Here is a 19603-nt window from a genome sequence, read left to right as displayed (position 1 = left end):
GTCTTTTATGTGCACCCCTTGGTCAGAAAAGGGAAGGATGGGTTTGGACCCTGCAGTACCCTCTCCTCAGAGCTCCCCTGCTTAATGCCAGCAGCAGAGGGGTGATGGGGTGAGACTGAGTAAAGAAATTGGGGTTCCCATGTTGGGACCACCCCTCTGAACTTGGCTGAAGATTGGGCCTCTGTTTAATGTTCCTCCCCTTTACAGTCACCACTGTCAAAAGACAGGTGGTCTGGCTGGGGCTATCCATGCTTTTGCAGTCCCATAATAATCCCTTTAATTATGGGTAAGAATAGGTTCTGTTTTTTCCTATGTTAATAACAAGTTCCAGGGTATAAATAACTCTGCAATTAAAACACCTAACGATTTACCATTTGACACCTATGCAGGCTGCTGGAGGAGCCTTGGCTGTGCAAGGAAATTTTTTCTCCTGCCCTGAATATTTTATAATTGTTCTACAAAGAGCACATGGATGCTCCAGTCATTAAGAAATGCCAACCAAGGTACATTGTGGCACCAGGGAGCAGAGAACAAATAGCTAGGGCTGTGCTGGAGCTGGAGGGAGCACTCCTTTCAGACCTGCAGCCCTGGTTTGTTTGACTAGTTCTGTATATTGACCTTTGTTGTTTAAGAAAAACACAAACAAACAGTATTGCTTTCTTATAGGACCCATTAACTCCTTCAGAGGCTTTGTGGTGCCTGTTGATGAGAGCAGCAGACGTGTGGCTGTGTACTGCAGCCTGGAACACCTCTGGTGTTTGCTGTCCTTGGGTGTCTGCAGAGACAACCTGCATGGCCCCTCCTTCATGCCTGTGGAAAAGGCAGTCTGTATATAAATACATGGAAATAGGCCCAGTCACAATTGCCAAGGAGATAGGGGTGATGGGGAGAGGGAAATTCACCTCAGCTTTCCGAGGGGAGGCAGAGTCCCGAGTGTCACTTCCGAGCCCGCCCGTGATGTGTTTGATGTGGAGCCTGCGAATAGAGCTGCTTAAACATACCAGTGTGCCTAAAAATGTAAAAATAAAAGCAGTGCTATTTTAAGACTCGAGAATCAGGGATTATAAATAGCCCAACTGGTGTGTTACTCCTGGCTGGGTGTGTCGCTCCTGGAACATCAGCACAGCTGGCACTTCCCTTTGAAGCGGCTTGTCGCTAATGACCGCAGCCGGGAGCCTCCTCTCGTTCCCTGTTCCCCGATAAACACAGGGCACTGATAAGGTGCACAGGGCACTGATAAGGCTCTCCAGGCCGGGTCCATCACACCAGCCCTCAGGCACACCCGAATGGGAGCTGGTCAGGCTGGAGGGAGCTGAGGAGCTGGGACTCATGGAGGGAGGCAGCGCTGGCCCAGTGCAGCAGAGGGGGTTCTGCTGAGAACAAGCTGTGGAGCTGGGGCTGCTGAGCCCAGAAAAAGGCAGAACAGGTGTGTGGTTAAACACTGGTTTGGGCCTCGCGAGCTGTGGATGAGCTCTGTTGTCAGTCTTGCTCTGTGGCTGGTTAGGATACACCTTTCTGCTCCCATCATTTAGACTTCTCCTGTGGCCAGTGGAGGAAACAATGTTTTGAGAGTAATTTCAGCTCACTTTAATGTGCACCTCCAAGGTGAGGTGGACAGGCTGCAGTGAGGGAAGCCTGGAAAACACACCGAGGCTTGCCCTTGCCTGCCTGTATTCCCAATCTGTGGAGGCAACAGCAGCTGTGGTGATCCAATACATAAAGTAAATTAAGTTGAAAGTCACACAGGTACCTTAAATAGCTGACTTTTTACTTTCTGACTTTCAAAAATGGTTTTAGTTTCTGTCTGTTATTGCAGTGTGGTGGCTGGAAAGAAGCACCTTTAATGCTATGTTCCACTGCCTCCACACTGTGGGTGAGAGGCAGGGAGACAGGCCCTTCCTTGGAGCCTCTTTCCAAGAGAATTCTGGCTGACTCTTGCACCAAGTAATGATACGTTTATTTGCAATATATGGAGCCAGGAGCCGTCTCTGGGTGATAGGGATCTGGAGACTAGTAAACAAAAAAAGGCAAGGTTGGAACTCAAACTCTAAGAAGAGTTGTTTGGGTTTAAAGAAAGCAACTATAAACCAAATAATGATGGTGTTCAAAAAGGTCTGAAGTGGTGTGTGTCAGGACAAGGTGCAAATGTATCTGCCAAGCCCCTGCACTGGTAGGATGCTAAAATCTGGGTTATTCTCACAGGGAGCTGTGAGCAGCTTGTACCCAGAAGGCAAAGCGAAGGGAGCTTGTGGGCCATTTCTTCTTTTCATAACAAATAGAAATGGGCCAGGAATCTCTCTTGGTGTAGCTGAGTCTTCCCCAAAGAGGGGGAGCTTATTTATGTTCTTGCACTGGAGGAAAGCTGGCAAATAGGCATCAGTAAAAGAAGCAAAACACCCTGATGTCTGAAGGTTTCCAGGAGCTCATGCTGAATTCCTACTCAGTAGCCTGCTTGTAACACATATACCGTGTCCTGATGGGATGCTTCACTAGCACAGGCACCGAGCCATTGGTGAGAGAAAAGATTATTTCCATCAAAAATGAACAGGAACAACAGCAGTGACAAATAAAGATCTTACAGGTTCAAACCTGATAAGCTGACAGCTCCATTTCCAAAGGTGGATGTTTTCAACTAACCACCTAGAAACAGTATTTTAGTAATCTGCTGACTGTGGTGGACGACCTGCATGCTCCACGCTACTGACAGTCAGGGAGCTTCTGGGGATCCTGAACAGGATCTGAAAAGCTACAGTTAAGTGCCAGGCCAAAGATGAAAGCCTTTTTCTGAAAGTGAAGTTGTTAGCTCAGTCTGAGAGCAGAGACTTCTCCCATGGCTCTGTGTGGTCAGAGCTGCTCCTGGAGGGCAGTGGAAGGACTGATTTAATGCTCCTTGTCTCCTTGCTTTTATGCTGAACTCTAAATCATGCCTGCGTTTGGCGGCAGCTTAGCAGTGAGTGCAGCACAGAGCCTGAGACCCCTCGGGTGCCACAGGCACCCAGATCTCCTCTGCCCTGGCCTGGGGGATGTGGCTCTGTGAGGATGCACAACACACATGGACACAGACAGACACAGACACACACACCTCCCCCCGTTACGGTATGAAGAAGCTCAGCTTGCTTTTTATTGCCTCTCCCCACTCCCCCCTTCTTCTTTTCTATAATCATTGCAAAACAGGAACAAATGAGTGTGTCACTTTAAACCATGAAACCACTTAGTCCATAAAGACAGATTTGGCGTCTTTGTGCTGCAGTGACAGGCCAGCGTCGCTCCATAGTGATCCCACTGTTCTCCTCGGCCCCGCACCCCACTGCCCTCCCCGCCCCCTCCCAGATTTGCTCCGTGTTTGCCTGCCTCTGTTTTTGTGGTTGGTAACCAGCAGAAGAATGGAATGGATTTAATGATTTGTTGGCTGCGGTGCTGGCATGATTAAGTCAATAAAGCTGCAAGCTGAAAACAGTGTAGTTACAGTATATGACTTTAACCTTGTTAATGCATGTTTACGTCCCCCTGCCCAATGTATGGCTGTATATTGCATAAAGAAGATCTGACCAATCTTTAACCCATTAAATAATTCATAAAGTGAGAGCAGACATCAGCTACTTGCAGAGCGGATCAGTAACCATGGGGTCAGCAATAACTTTGGCTCCCTGGACCATATCCAGCATGTTTAAACTCTGGTGATGTCACCAGGCAAGCTTCTAAGCTTAATCATTTGGATGGGAACAAAGGGAAGTTAACTGTTGACATGCAGTGTCTCTGCAGAAGAGACACGTGCAGTGCTCTGCAACATCCCAGCCTGGCAGGGAGCGTGGCTGAGCTCCAGCCCTGAGCCTCTTGTACCTGTCCCTCTGTCCCCCTTTCCTTACAGCAAAAGCGTGGCTGGCCACATGTTCAAAGGCATGTGCTTCCTAACATCCTTTTAGCTTAAGTGACAGAGACACCAGAATCCCACAGAATTTCAGGGAAATGTTGGCTGACTTGAGAAGATGGTATTTGGAGGCACTTGGAAGGTTTTCTCATCATGGGTAAATTTTGAATGAAAAACATCTGCAATGTAAATGACACAGAGGGACATATAATGCAGATGGAACAGGGTGAAGACAGGAAAGTGTGAGAGGATGTGGAGTTAAAAACTGGACCATTCTCCCTGAAGTAAAAGTTGTCATAATAAAGTATCAAGCAGGACTTGCAGGAAGATCCCAAGATTTTCTCAGGAAACTACCTCAGCCAGTCTCTTATTTTTGTAAAGACAAAACATAGGGCTGACTTGGCCCAGCACCGAGTTCTCCTCACACAGCTTCCAGCTGGGCACTGAGGGATTCTCCAGGTGCTGCCATGTCTGAAGCTGTTGCATACAGAGTTTTTTGAGGACTTCAGGGGCATATCATGGGGCATGTGGCTGGGACATGCTGCACTCACTGGGCTGTGCAGCCAGGTTAGAGGCCCTGGGGACCATTACAAGTCCGTGTAGTTTAGGGCTTCTCTGAGATGCAGCCAGCTGTGGCCAGACCTGGAGGAGAGGTGCAGAGAGGAGAACATGACAATGACTTGTGTGTGGAGTGAAGCAGGAAAAGCCCTTCCACCTCTCACTGCTGAGAAACAAGGAAAGCAGCTCTGCCAGGTCTCTGGGGTCATGACACCAGGGCAAGGGAGAGGCGGGTTTCACATGTAAACCCTTACATTGCCTCAGGAAATTTCGCTCATTCTTTCTGGGAGGAACTTTAATTCCTTTTGGAGGGAAACTGAGACAGGGAGCAATGAAATTGTTTGCCCATAGTCAGTGAAGAATCTCTGTATGACAGAACTGGAAACTGGACCTGGTTAAGTAAGCCCAAGTCCATAGGAAGGCTCTTGTCCTCTGACTCAGTAAAGAAGCAAAGGCTTTAGAGGCTTGGGAATTCACCTGTAATGATCCCAGCTTCCACTTCTCCTTCTGACAAATTGCATGCTTACACTCTCATGAGCTCACCCCAGCTGTGTGTCCGAAGGGACACTTGTGTGGCTGAACTCCTCAGAGTCTTGCATGCACAGCACAGAGACAGGGGTGTTTGCAAACAGACCCCAGTTTCTTCATGTCTCCATGGCTAGGACTGCTGGGCTGTTAGAGGCACCCAGGTAAAAGCTCTCACATGGTTATTTGTGAGGCAGATGGCTGCATAGAGCAGAGCATATCTCAGAATCCACCACATCCGCTCAGTAATGAATTTTCCAGTGCCAAAAGATAGGCACCTTGTGTTGGAGATTAGAGCCAGGACCTTCAGTCTGCTGTTGCCAGCATCTGCAGGCAGAGATCGGGGACGAGGCTGACCCCCAGAGCTAATGCTGATTATTCTCAGTCACTCAGTTATTCCCTGTTTCTTTTTGGTGGTTCTTTTGATGATTCTCAATTTCATTTACCCTGCCGTTTTGTTTTGTTTTGTTTTGTTTTCTTGGTTTGGTTTTTGCTGTAATCCAGAACAGCAGTCTGCTTCAGAGAAGATGCTCCAGAATTTATGGCAAGTCATATCTGATCTGTGTAGAAATTCCATGTTCAGTTTTCTTTGTTTTTAGCTTGGAACATTGTGCAATGTGCCTGAAAATCTTTCTTTACCGGTCTGTTGATTTCGATTAATGAACCCACATACACCTAGTGATGTTTTATTATCACTCACCTATCATATGGTGTTATAGCAGCTGGTAATTTTTGTGCATTGACTGCATTTTCTTTTCTGCTTGATAGAAAACAGAGTTGCTCCAAGCATATGATAATGCTGAATGGGGGGATCCCAACTTCTGACCCATAGCTAATATCCTGCAAGTCACATGGAGCTACCGGGGATTCTCGAGCTGGAGCTCGAAATGCCTGTGTTATCAGCAAATAAACACCATTAATTGCTTCTAATATGACATGCAGTGGTTAAATGACAAGATCCTTATTAATATGTGTGTATATCAGCCTTTCAGTGTGGATGAGGGGGAGTATGAAGTGGTAAAATTATTTAAAATTAGTAGGGAGTATTTACAGGAAGACATAAAGAACTGTCAGTTGAGGAAAGCAGAATTTTATGTTCTTGTTCTGGATGACCTTGCTCCAAGGACAAATCAGAGCTTTATGAAATGAAGCTGCAGATGGCTAGTCTCAACTCTGTAATAATGAAATGACACAAGAAAAAAATGAGACATCTAACAGTTTGTAAATACAATCTGAATGGAAAGGGAGAAAAGGGATTTTTTAAGGGGAGACTGAGTTGACTTGGTTACAACAGTTCAGCTTCAGGTGTTTTAATAATAATTTCCATTTAAAAACATAATGGAATTGCTCCTTGTTCCCCATACTCAAGGTCACCTTAACACATTTTTCATTTTTAACATGTCAATATCTTGGTTTTAAAAATTTGATCATGAGGACTACCTAGTCACAGCCTTCTCTGTATCCATTATTTTAGCATATTATTGATCACTGCATTTTGTTTTGTAAATTGTGGTGATTTTTGACACCTGATTTTTGACACCTGGCAGAGGATCTGATGAAACCCTTTTTAGGTGTTGGACTAGTTTCATGTGTTAGGAAGGAGTAAGGGTGTGAGAAGTTCAATACTGAAAAAGTGATGTGATACTTTGTGCCAGAGCATGCTTTGTTTGTGCAGTTACATGAGAAATCAGGAGTAATTATGCTGGGTTTTGCATGTGGGGAGGTTTTCATGCAAAGGGCTTCTCAGAACTTGTTAGAGAGCCAGCTGCTACTGAAAGTGAAGAAGACTTGGGCCTCTGCCTCTGCAAATTGATCCTTTGCATGGCAAGCAAAAAGAAATTAATGTAAATGTTAACTTGGAGAAAGCAGGGGATTTTCAAAATCTCAGTGATCCACACCACCTCACTGCAGTTCACAGAGCTTTTCAGAAATGGGCAGGTAGAGAACTGATTTATCCCATTAGCTCAAGATTTTCCGACTTTCACTTTGCTAGTGTGAAATCTTCAGTATTTCTTTTATCAGATCTCTCTGCTCTCCCTAATACATAAATTTCCCAGCCAGTCATTGCCCTCCCCTGTAGCAGCTTCTGCTGGGTGTTGAGCTAACCTGACTCCTTTGGAATCTCATTGACACCTCTGAGAGCATGACTTGACGTAACACAAGGATTGCTCGAGTCAAACCACTTTATAAGATACAAGCTATTGTAGTTTGTCATCACAGCTAGCACAGCCTTGTAGAGACAGGCAGGACTACCAGCTGAAATTAGGTGAGATAAATACAGTTTTAGATTATCTCATTCAATTCATAGGCAAGCTCCCCTCCATGGGAACAAGAGCGTGGTGTCAAGGGTAGGACAATCACAGCAGCTGTACAACCCAATATAAATATATGTTCTGGGCAGAGAATTCAATTTTGGACTGTGACTGTATGTTATACAGAGAGGTTTGCCTTGCATTTGGGATGGTGGATCAAAGTGGTTCTCCAGGCTACCTTCACCCACGGTCTGGGAGTTTATCTGGGCCAAAAGAACTACTTTCAAAGGAGCTGCTGTTGCTGGAATCTTGATCACACCTCTCTACAAGCACTGCAGTCCCTGGAAGGTTGTATCTGTCTGTTACACACCAACTCCTCCATTCTCAAGCTCTTATCTGTTCCCAAAGCTGTTTCCCATGTTCCTTATAACTAGATTGGTAATACCAGTGATTTCCACATGCCTGCTAAAGGATGTATTTTTGTCTAGGAGAAAAATCCCCATTGCAATAATTCATTCTGGATTTTCTGTCTTTTGGTTGCTCCGGTTGCTGTTGCTCTTTAAGGACATGTTTGGATGGATGAAACCAGCTCTGACAATATTGGTAGTCTTTGCACAAAAGCTTTATCTAATTCAATTAATTTTTTTAAGAGGGGAAGTTTCCATCATATTAGAATTGTGGACGCATTTTAAAAGCACTTTGGATACTTTGATGGAATTTTGTTTTGTTTTGCACAGCATGAAGTATAAGAACAACTACAGGGAAATCAGTGTTTCAACTGCTTTGCTTGAAGGCAGGAGGAAGATCCTGATAAAATTGCTACCCAGCTGTGGTGATCTTGTCACTGCTCCTAGAAAGGAAAGAGGACTACCTTTCAAGGAAACTGTACATGCTCATGCTTTATGAAAAGAACAAAAATCTTGGAAGATTGTTTTTTAACCAAACCATATACTATGGATCACTTACAGTCTTCAAACAAAGCCTTTTCCTGACTGACAGCCCCCAAGATAAGCTTAGAAACTTGAGTCTGGCAGTATTTCACATGCTTGTGTAACAAGTAAATGGTTGAAAGATGGGTAAAAAAAGCCCAGATCCACCGAACTGCACAGTTTGTTTTATCAATGTTCATACATTGTGCTAAAGCAAACACGCAAACAAACAGAAAGCTTTGGAGCATTTCTGAACTGAAAGGCTGTTTTATCTTGAAGAGCATCTCTGAATTGTGAGCAGAATAGAGGAAAAAAAAAAGACAGAAAACTTTCAAAGAGCAGATGGAGAGTTTTGTTAACGGCAAGGAGCAGAGGCAAGAAGCACAGGTAGCCCCAGACTTCTGCATGGAGCAAATGACAGTGGCATCTCACAGACATCACACTCTTGAGGGGGCTGACATGATCCTTTTGACAAACTGACCCTGGATTTTGTTTGCTTTATTTGTATGCATAGGTCACTATCTTAGTATCTAAGTGCATTAACAGCTGTGGAGGCCACGAGCCCTCTTTGTAAAGGTGGCATCTGGGTTTCCTGTGGGTATGCACAAAGTCCCTACACACCAGGAGTGTACATGTGGCTTCTCTGTCATTCTAAGTCATGAAACTTAAAACCACGAAGTTGGGTGAGACAGCTTTAATACTGTTGGTGTTTAATGGCTTAGTCTGTAGTATTTGCAGCGTGCTTGTGCCTGGGGTCTCAGTCCTGGGCTTCAGAATGAAGCTTGAAGTCCCCACCAAAGAGATGCAGCACAGCTCCTGGATGAAAGAGGATGCATCAGGGGGCAGGTGGGAGTGCAGAGAAATGCAGGGCCATTAGTTTGAAACTAGCATTTGCATTTTCTCAGCAGAGTACAGAACACCCTGTTTGTAACAGATGTTCTAAAAATACAGAACAAAACTTGGTTTGTGAAACTTCACCCCACCCCCAGGGAATAGCTGTCCCTGCCACGAGCACGGATCGCCCACGAGTCCCCAGCCCAGGAGCCAGGGCCTTAGAGCAGGTCAGGAGTGGCTCTGCTCAAGTCCTGTAGCCATGGTTTTCTGGTTGCTTCTTGTGTTTCTTATTTACTATGTGATAGCATGATATATACTTCAAACTAAGTTACCTTTGGTTGCCAAAAAAACCCCAAACCTGGTGGGAAAAGCAGTTTGTCCTGCTCATGTACTTGGAGCAAACATCCACCCTGGTCTTTTGTTTTTATGCTGTGGCTCATCTCAACAGCCTGGTTTAAGCTCTGAAATCACTGGATTCAGCTGGATGCCCCATTGGAAGTAGAGGGAATATTTCTCAAATCAGCAGTGTCTTCTGAAATGGAATAAACTTTTTAAATTCAGGTACTAGAGGTATTTTAAATGAGCCCTTTTTCTGTTCCTCCACTACTGCTAATGCTTTCAGTTAGGAAGTGCAGCTCTTCCCCAACTCTGCAAATATCTACTGAAATTTGCAGTGCTGCTTGCCTCTCTCTCAGTAACCTTGCTGTGACCTGGTTATCTATTAGAACCACAAAGAATTCGGTCTCTAATTAGTCCATCTGTTAACTATTCAAATTCATGACTTAGTTTTATTGTCTGAGCCTTTAACATAATGCTGAATGGTCTCACCTGGCAGCTTATTTCTTATAAAGCAAATGTGCCTTTCAGAAAGCCATTTTGGTGCAGATAACTGTCTTTTCAGCATTGGACAAATGAGACTGTCTAGCAGCCTGCAGTCCCCCTCCTGCCCTCGCTGAAAAAAAATCGTACATCTCCAATAGCTCTGGGCTTAAGTCAATACAGTTTAACATGTACAATTTCTTTGTTATATTCTTTGGAGTTACACTGTAAGAGCAGATGGGAAAGTCTAATAATGATAAATGAATTTAGTATTTTCACATAGTCCTAAAAACAATGAATGCTCTTTATTAAAGATTAGAGGGTTTTTTACATACTTACCAAAGAGTGATTACAGCTCTGGTTCAGCTCCTCAGAAAGTCTTGCTTTTAAATTCTTTTTGGACTGTTTGTTAATGAGGATTCAGAGGAATTAGGGGCCATAAATTTACTCATTCTTGCTTAAGTAAAGCCACAAAGTGATTCCTGCATATATCACTAAGTATTGAGGACTGAAGTTTATCAACCACGTTCACACAGAACGATTCATCTCCACACTTACTTGCTGCAGCTGTGCATTTTCTGCGTTTTCAGGTGATGGGGCTCGAGCTTGTCAGCGGATTTTTGGGGGGATGTCAATTGATAAATGTCCATGGCAGGGCTCAGTGGCACCATGTGCACCCTTTCCATCCAGCAGTGCCTGAGTGGCTGTTGGAGCAGCCCAGGCTGGCCCCAGCTGGGTGTGGTGAGCGGGGATGTGCCAGGGCATTGGTGCCATTGGTGCCACTGGAGGGGCCATGGCCTTCACAGGGGCACTCAGTGCCTGAACACTGACAGGAGCACTGCACCTGCCTGCAAGCTGGGGGTCTGACTCTGTTCTGCCTGCTCTTGGAACTAGGGTATGACATACTAAGGCAGAACTGTGTGGTTTTCCCCAAGGCCTTTCTGAGCAGAAAATGCCCCACTGGGGAGCCTGGGGAGTGCTGCAGGAGCTCTGGACCTGCTGTGACACTTTGCCTGGCAACAGGAACACATGTTCTCAAACTCACTCTCCACTTCCAGGTCTGTGTGGTATGCCATTTAGTTAGGGATTCTGCCCATTTTACTATGAGTTTTGGGAGGGGAAAACAGAGAAAAAAAACCATGATACCCACATGCAAATGCTTTTTTTCTTTTTTCTTTTTTTTTTTTAAGTTAAAGAATCAGAACCTCCCATAGTTCTCTGCACCCTCCAGTGTAACTGCACAGCTCAGCCACACGGACCCTTGGGTGGGAACATCCACATTCAACATTCCCAGCTTTGGCAGCAGAATCCTCCTCTCTTTGCTGTCTTCCTGGATTTATAATGGGATAAAACCAAACTACAGACGAGTTAAGATTATGGCTGCTTTGGCTTGGTTTTACTAGGGGGAGGAAAGTGATTTTTCTTGGGAAGTGATGAAAAGGAAAAATGTTTAAAGTTCATTAACCTTTGGTACAGATTGCAGTGTCCTTTAGACTACACCATAGCTATTCTTAGTCATGACGTGCGAGTGGTTATTTTTTATTGTACAGGAATACAGTAGTTCCCACTAGTGGTGAAAAGAGAGAACTTTTTCCTTTTCCTTTCCGTTTTTCTTTTTTGTCTTAACCTAAACGTGAACTTGTAGAAGTCAGGATTTCAAACTCACTCTTTGGCTTCTCAGCTATGCTATTTTGTCTTAATTTCCCCAAAAGCAAACTGCATATCTCTAGATTGTTTCTTTACTGGCTAATTAAGTGTTATACAACTTCGCTCTGAAAAACTCAGCAACCCATTCAGTGTATTTGCAAATGAACTTTGCTGATTGTCATTATTGCTATAGGGTGCCTGCAGAAAATCCCATATAATTAAGCAGTTGTACCACCACAGCACAAGAACTGCAATTAGTAATGTGATTTACACTTCTTTACCATTAATAATATGGAAACATCAACATTATTTTCTTGATGATGTTTAGGAGAAATTAGAACGAGGTGGACATGATTAGGAAAAAAGACTTTTATGTTATGACTTGTTAATGCAATAGCCCAGAGCAAGACATCAGAATGATTGTCCTTGCACTAAAGCTCCTTTGCTTCAGTAAGCACAGACCCTCTGTGCACCACAAGACAAGTTTGGAGGAAATTGAATAGATGGCAGGGATTTTGGTGGTATGAACATTTCAGCGTCTTTCATGTGCAGAGTACACAAACTGAATCTCTCCACTTTCAAATATTTCCCCAGAGGCAATCTGCATTATTCAAAGCTTAACTGTGGTTGCAGAATCCTGTCTGACATGAAAGCAGACTGCCAGCTTAAAATGAACTTTCATATTTACATCTGTAGTAAATCATATTTACTTTTTCCTCTCCTCCTCTCTTTCTGTGGGAGAGAGGGAGTAAAATGGGTAGGAGGGAAGAGGGAGGAGGAGAGATGTCCAGCAGAATTGTAAGCAAAGCACCAGTAATAAAATCTAGTCTTACGAGACTGCCCATGAATAGGAATGATAATGAGAGCAGTGATGAGCTGCAGGTTTGTGTCTTTTAGTAAATTATCTAGCAGGCATTTACATTTCATCAATTGTGCTTTTGCATAATAGACCAAAGTGCTACAACAAAAGGAGGCACCATAAAAATGAGTAATTTCAGTGACCTTCTTGGTAATCCCTCTTAGAAAGAATGTCTTGGAAGGAGTTGGATGATTCCTCATGGTGAAGCCTCTGTGGAAAGGTGCCCCAGGCTCAAGGAGCTTTCCTGGTGACAAATGCCTTTCAAGGCTTCCTTCTGGCCCCTCTGAAACATGGCTTGTATCCTGTTTTCTCCATCTGAGCATGCTTCTAATTGTCAGATGTCAGAAGGCAACAACCATTTTCTTCTTGCTTATCTCCTGATAACATTGATTCTCAAACAAAGGATGTGGGCTTCCACTCTGAAAACAAAGGAAGCGTGGCCCAGCTAAGGATGCTGGATATAATATACATACTTCTCCCTTCCAATAATAACAATACATCATAAATAATGTAGAAGCTGGATGTGAAAACAGAGAACGGGGAATGCGCTGGTGCTGCTGTTCCTGGGTACAGCACTCACGGGATCTTGTCCTTAGCAAGGCCTTGACTTCTTCCCTCATTTTTCTCTTGTATTTCCCTGAGTACCTGCCAGCTCCTAAGATGTTTAGAATTCAGTATTTTTTAAATTCTTTTTCCATTTTGGGTTGTGTCTTCATCATGTTCTGGTGAATTATTTTTCTCTCCTCCGCATCGTACTCTTTCTTTGGAGGCAAAAGCTCAGCTGTCAAAGTCAATTTGGATCTTTCACTGAGGACTCAGAAAGAGGCTGGTTTGTGCCAGGCAGGAGCAGGGCTCACTGCATTTATTACTGATTTGTGCTTAGGCATGACCTGACCCTGCATTTTTGTATGTTCTTCTCTGCTTTCACAGTGACCTCTTCTTGTTCATCTGATCTTGAAACCCACAAGAACCACTTTAATCCCAGGCCCACATCTTCCTTATCTCTCTCGGTCCCAGGTCTGGTGGCACCTTTTCTGTTCCTTTGCCTTTAGTTTGCTCTTTCCCTGTAGGTTTTTCCTCTACATTCACATGCCAAATCCTACCCTGATGCAACTTTCCTTTCCTTCTGTCTTTCAGTATAACAGTTGGAGAAGTTGTGAGAAATGTGATGCTTTACTCCCACCCCTTCTGCCAGCCAGGCAGCCCTGTGACTACAGCAGTGGTAGTGAATGGGTCCTCATGGCCTTGGGCAACACACGAGGAATTTTGGTTCAACCTTTAGCTTCTCTCACTTCTTCTTGTGCTGATCCTTAGAAATCAGAGCACTCCCCCACCTCTCACTGTCCTCACGGGGCCATGTGAGTCCATGAGGTGCTTTGGCCTTGGGACAGCTGAAAACTGAAGAGAGGGCATCAGTAGAGAGGATAAGGGCTTCTGTTGGTACCTCCCTGATGAGATTAATTTCCTTTTTTCCTCTTTCTTGGCAGGATCAGAGCCCTGGCATCGTTGCCAGGTTGCAGGAGCCAGGCTCCATCCCGAGCGGCGGCTCCGTGCCGGCACCGGCCACGGTCAATGGGTACACGATGAGGAACCATCTCCTGAAGCAGCAGATCATGAAACGGCAGCTGATGCAGGTACAGGGTGAATGCCCCTGTGGGCTGCTGTGCTCTCACCTCACTGGGAGGGACAGGACTAGCTGGAATGAGGAAATCATCAGTCAGCAAACACTAAGAGTGACTCTGGAATTGCTAGGCTGAGTCAGACTAGGCTGTGGTGAGTCTAGCATGAAGCCAAGAGAGGCCAAGGCCAAGTGCTGCCCTGCCAGAGTTGAGTGCAGATCTGCCCCCTCATATGCAAGGGAAGGATTTGGTCACCTCCATATCCCTGATGTCATTTTTGGTCAGCCACAGAGTTGGGAAGGAAGATGCAGAGAAGGGAGGCTTGGAAAGTGAATCAGCCCCAGAGAGATGTTCTCCATGCTTGCCTTTCTCTCTGGTTCCCTGGGGATTTAGCAGAGCAGATGTTAGGCTCCAGTTTGTCCAGGACTTGACTGGTCTCTAGCAACAGAGGCCCCTGTAGGAGGTTTGCCACAGGCTGTGTGAGGAAGCTGGGATGGGGAAATCCCATAAATGAGTTGGATAAAGCAGCTCTGACCCTGTGCCTCTGACTTTCTGAATGTGCTACTGGATTTGGGCCAAGTAGATTCATATCTGTGGATGGGAAAAGAGATGAGAAGTAGCTCAGTAAAACCATCAATGAAGTCCTGTGCTGCTCCTTGATCAGACTCCCTTTCAAACCCAACTCTGCCTCCCTGCCATCACTTGGCTTCAGCTTTTTCTGGGCCTCTCTGACACTGGGGGAGCTCCACCATCCCCAGAGAGCTGCCCAGGTCACAGCTGCTGCCCACAGCAGGGATGTGAGTGCAGTGCTGGGTTCTGGAGATAAATGGTGGGAGACTCAAATCAGGTCACCTGGACTAGCCCAGCAATGCCTTGCTCAGGGAGCACCTGCTGTGGATCCCTGGCTCCTGTGTTCTGGTTAGAAGTGGCACCCAGCACCCAAGGGGATGGTGCAGCTGGGCAGAGCTTCCAGCAGCAGCACACTTGACTCATAGGCTGGTGAACACAGGAGTCTCCATGTTTGTCCAGCTCCCCTTTGGCTGCTGGCACAGCATCTGCTGAAGGTTGCATTTCCCAGTGCTGGGCTGGCATCAGGACACCTCTGCAAGAAGGGGAATGTGAGAAATTAAAATTCAGTCTGGAATGAACTGTCTGGGCTAAGTCTCATCAGAGTAGAGGGCTAAAGGGAGAAGTTGTTAATGGTAGTGGCTACACCTCAAGTATCTGCTGCTCTTCTGGTTGTCAAGAGACTGCTTCACTATTACTCCTCTTGTTTTCCAGGAAAAGCAGAGACAAAACATGCTGGGAGTAACATCTGAACAGAGGAGCTTGTTTGCAGCTCAGCAGATAAACCAGTTTCAAGGTAAGGAAAGAAATGGCCTGAAAATGGTCTGAAAATCCTTGAGGTGCCAAGGCCTAGTGTCTGGTTAAATAGAGACACTTAATGATTCTCTGCCCTGAATTACAAGCATTTTGCATTTTATCACATATTGTGAGACTCCCATTACAAAGAACACAAAGGAGGAGCCCCCATGGCAAAAGAAAGAGCAGCATTTTTTAAAGGTTTAGCCATGTTCCCAGGGTGAATCTGTGCTCACCAGCTAACGTGTCTCTTTGTCCACAGCCGTGCAGCAGCCCATCCCTGCCGACTGCAACCAGGTGCTTCCCGCTCCTCCGCCCAACCACCGCATGCTGCCGTCAAACCCAGCCATGCTCCAGAGCACCCTGGGCTCTGGCATGGCCTCAGCCCCCGCCAGCCAGAGCAGCGGGACCATGGTGATGATTCCACACAACCCTGGCAAGCAGCAGGGGATTTTCCCACCTAATTCTGACTTTAACATCCCGCTGCGGCCCAGCCAGAACTCACTAGGCATGAACTCGGGGTGCCAAACTGTTCACAGCCACTCCACTGTGAGGCCGGGAATGCCCATGGGAGGCTTCAGTTCTGGCTCCTTAGCAAATCACTCTGCAACACAGCAACACCTGAGGCAGCCGAGCATGCCAAGAATCCCCAACGTCTACCCCAACTCATCAGCCCAGATGTGGACACCAACTACTGTGCCAAGAATGCCAAATCAAAGCCAAATGGATACCAGCATGCAGCAGTTTTCTGGGAACACGGTGTTCTCCAAGCAGGGCGTGAGGCCGAGCACACCGGGTCAGGCGTTCTCCCAGCAGGCTGTGGTGCCACCAAACCAGATCGCTCCTGGCATCCAGGTCAGGCAGATGCAGAAACTGAGCATGGGACAGTCTGGCCAGGGCTTGAGCTCAATGAGTAATCAGAACTTGAGACACAATTTAACCAGGGGACCGTTGCCAGCTATGAATGTTATGAAATCGTTGCCCCAAGGAGTGTCCGGTTTTAACCACCTCAATCCTGCCCCGGGGCTGGGCCCGCCCAGCTACCCCTCCAGTGGCCAGCCCGACGCCTTCAGCAGGATGAGCAGCGCTGCGGAGCTGCCCCAGTACGACTTCGTGTCCCAGCACAGCAGTTCCATCATGCCTGCCAACTGCAGCGACACCGACTTCCTCGACTCCCTCATGAAGAACAGCAGCAGCAGCAACGACGAAGAGTGGTTGAACAATCTGACAATGATAGATGACATTTTGGGACAGCATGCTCAAAGCTCTGGACACGTTTAGCTCGGAGAGAAGCAGCCTCGTTGTAAATAACACACGTATGGCTTTGAGCAGAACAGACGACCCGTGAAAGCCACTGCCTCGTTCAATACAGAGGGAATGGACTCAGCCAATTCTTTGCTTGCATCAAAGTTTAATATTGGCAGTTTTTCAGATGACTGTATATATTTGAATATTTTGTAAATTATGTTTTCCTAAACCTTAAATGTAGAAGTATTTATACTTCTTTGCTGGACTCTTTGTAAATAAATCTATAGCATAACTTTTGGTTTTATTATAGGGATTTCATTATACCTTGTTATAAATATGCAAATAATATTGTTAGTTTCAGTAATACTGTGTATTACAGCATAAAATACTTATGTTTTTGACATAACTTAACACATGATCTAGGGGTGTCATTGCAACCAGACTAAGCAGAAATCAAATGTGGCATTTATTCTCCCATATCAAGAGGAAAGATTGAAAAGTTGCATTAAAAAAAACAAACTAAAAGGAGCTGCTGATTCCTTTGTCACTTAGTCTTGCAGACCAAACGTGGTACACAGGTCCCATCCAGGCACCCAGTGCATTCAGGGATCTGCTTGCAGAGATCCATTTGCCAGATCCTGGGCATGTTCTCAGCTTGGCACACTCCAGTAGGTCACTGTCCTGCAGGGAGTGTGTGCTGGTGACCTTCAGTGCTGATGCTGTGTGCCTGGGGTCGCAGGCTCGGCGTGGTGTGGCCCATGGTGGCCACGCTGGACAGGAGGTGCTGGGCAGGCACTGCCCAGCTTCCAGCCACTGAACCCTTCAGCAAAAAGGAAGCTCTGGTTTGTGCACCTCTACCATGTATATTTGTAGTGTACAGGTGATTTGTTCCTGGTTTTAAGGCTTTTCATAATTTCTGTTTTAATGTAAGACTTTTTTCAGGGGGAAAGTCTACAAACATTAATAGTTAATTTTTGATGTTTTTCTGTCAGCTACTATTGTCCTCTGTATATTTAAGAGTCTGTTTATAAAAGATTCGCTGTACTGTAAACTTCTTAAAATGTTCATACTTTGTGTAATCATATTTTAATAGTCACGTCATACTTCGCAATACATTTGTAATATAACGTCAGCTTCAAGCACAGAATGTTTTTTTCTTCATACCATAATAAACTGCCAGGGGAAAATTGCATATCTTTATGTGCTCATTTTTCAGCTACAGTGTTTTGTACCCGCAGATATTTGAATTAATTTGATTTGTCCAGGATGCTACAACATCAATCTAATAACATGTACAAATGCATGTGTGCTGTTGGTAGGAGCACTGGGCCAGACAGAAAGTTTAAGCAGGCTTTAATTTTATTTTAAGGTGGGATTACTGAGGCCCACTGTCCTTTTCAAGTATAATTATAGCTGAATGTGAAATTAATCTCTGGTTTTTTTTTAAGCACCATGTTTATTTAAGTGACAGTTCTTGTGTGTAAATGCCAAGTGTGAGGCAGTGAGAAGGGGACCTTGCTCATTCTGTGACACCTGCAAGGGCATTGATGGGTACAGAATGTTACTCCTTTGACATAGAAATTGTCTTATGGGAGAGCTGGTGCCTGTCCTGGGGGAGGCCAGGCTGAGTTTGGAGGGGTAGGAAAGAACAGGAAAACTTTAGCAATGTTAAATAAATGCACAAATAGAATCTGGAGGTAAAATTGCCTCCATTTAACTGAGCCAGATTCCCCAGCTTCCTGGTGGAGATGTGTTGTTGCTGCCCTTTGTCAGAGGCACACTGTGGGCACTGAAAGCCTGAGGAAATCTCCTGGGGAGATTCCTTGCTGGAGGGAGGGGTTTGGCAAGGGTTCCTGTCCTGAGTGGGTCCTTCCAGGAGCCTTTTCTCCAGAGCCAAAGGGCAGAAAACAACTCCTGAAGTCAAAAATGAGAGGGGACAGTCAGGGTTTAAAGCAGGCAGGCACATGCTCTGCTGCTGCTGGTGGGCAGGAGACCTCCCTGGGTACAGCCACTCCAGGCTTGCCAGAGAGCCTTGGGGGTTCCTGGTGACAAAGGCAGATCCCACAGAGCCAGAGGTTCTGAGGGGAATGATCCCTAACCAGCTTCATCTCCAGTTTGACGTGTACTTGTATGAAACCAGGGTGAGGACAAAAAAATCCAGTTTTTCCAGCAAAGAAAACCAAAGCATTGCCTAAAATATGCTGTAGAACTCAGCAAGTGTCTGAGTAAGGCAGAAATGCTGACTTGCCTCTGGACAGCAGAGAGGGGGAGGAATGCCCATGGGTGAGTCTGTGGTGAGGACAAAGGTGAGTTTGTTTGGCTGTGAAAATTGGCACCGTTTCAGCAGCTTTTCTGTCGTGAGCTGTGTCCTGCCAGGGCACAGGGAGCTTCAGGGAGTGGCAGGTCTGACACAGGTCTGGGATCCAGAGGCACTCAAGCCCTCCAGGCTGGCAGCACAGCAGCCACTGATGGCAGAGAAGGCTCCTGCCCACATGGTCCTCTTGGGAATATTAATAAAAACAACAAAAATGTCCCCTTTTCGTTCTTCATTTTGTTTGTGTCAAAACACACTTCATCTTTTCAGTTCTGCATGATTTGGGTTAGAAACGCTGTGGGGAGGATGTCTTCAAAAGCCAACTGTTTCCAACAGAATTTTTGTAAAACAGTTTATCTTGTACCTCTGTTATGTATGCACTTGTTTTTACTCTGGTTTTTTTTTTGTTTACCTTTTCAGCTGGTAGAGCTTTTCACCCCTCCATATCCCATTCCTCATGCCTCAAGAGGGAATGATGATCCTTCCTTGCCACAGAGGTGTTGTTGGAAGAAGAACTGGACTAAGTATAATTATTATTGTCTTGCTGGTTGTATTTGTAAGTACTCTTTAGTAAACATGTCTTTTGGGGAGTTGGCACAAAACCACAATGACCAATGCCCTGTTTGGGTTGCAGCCCAAGCACAAGGCTGCTGCCTCTCCCTGGGTCAGCTTGGGCTGCAGCACAGGCACAGGGAAGTCAGGGCAAAGGCATGATGACCACAGACAAACATTCCAGCAGCTGGAGTACCAGCACTGCAGTCCTGGCTGG

At 45.6% G+C, this 19603-nt stretch overlaps 1 protein-coding gene across 3 annotated transcripts in view; it reads left to right on the top strand.

Moving 5' to 3' along the window:
- MAMLD1 (mastermind like domain containing 1) overlaps positions 1–17712 on the top strand; it is a 242912-nt gene extending 225200 nt beyond the window's left edge. For all 3 annotated transcript variants that reach the window (XM_071442516.1, XM_071442517.1, XM_071442515.1), the window contains 3 exons: positions 13779–13925; positions 15192–15273; positions 15535–17712. In XM_071442516.1, coding sequence (XP_071298617.1) covers positions 13779–13925; positions 15192–15273; positions 15535–16553 — 1248 coding nt within the window. In that variant the 3' untranslated portion in view covers positions 16554–17712. The remainder of the gene's footprint in view (positions 1–13778; positions 13926–15191; positions 15274–15534) is intronic.
- Positions 17713–19603: the final 1891 nt, after the last annotated feature.

The sequence above is a fragment of the Agelaius tricolor genome, unplaced genomic scaffold, assembly GCF_023055355.1.
Source record: "Agelaius tricolor isolate 1412-34295 unplaced genomic scaffold, bAgeTri1.0.p SCAF_17, whole genome shotgun sequence".
Classification (NCBI taxonomy): domain Eukaryota; kingdom Metazoa; phylum Chordata; class Aves; order Passeriformes; family Icteridae; genus Agelaius; species Agelaius tricolor.
The sequence above is the reverse complement of the archived record's forward strand: the minus strand, read 5'-3'. Positions and strand labels throughout refer to the sequence as shown.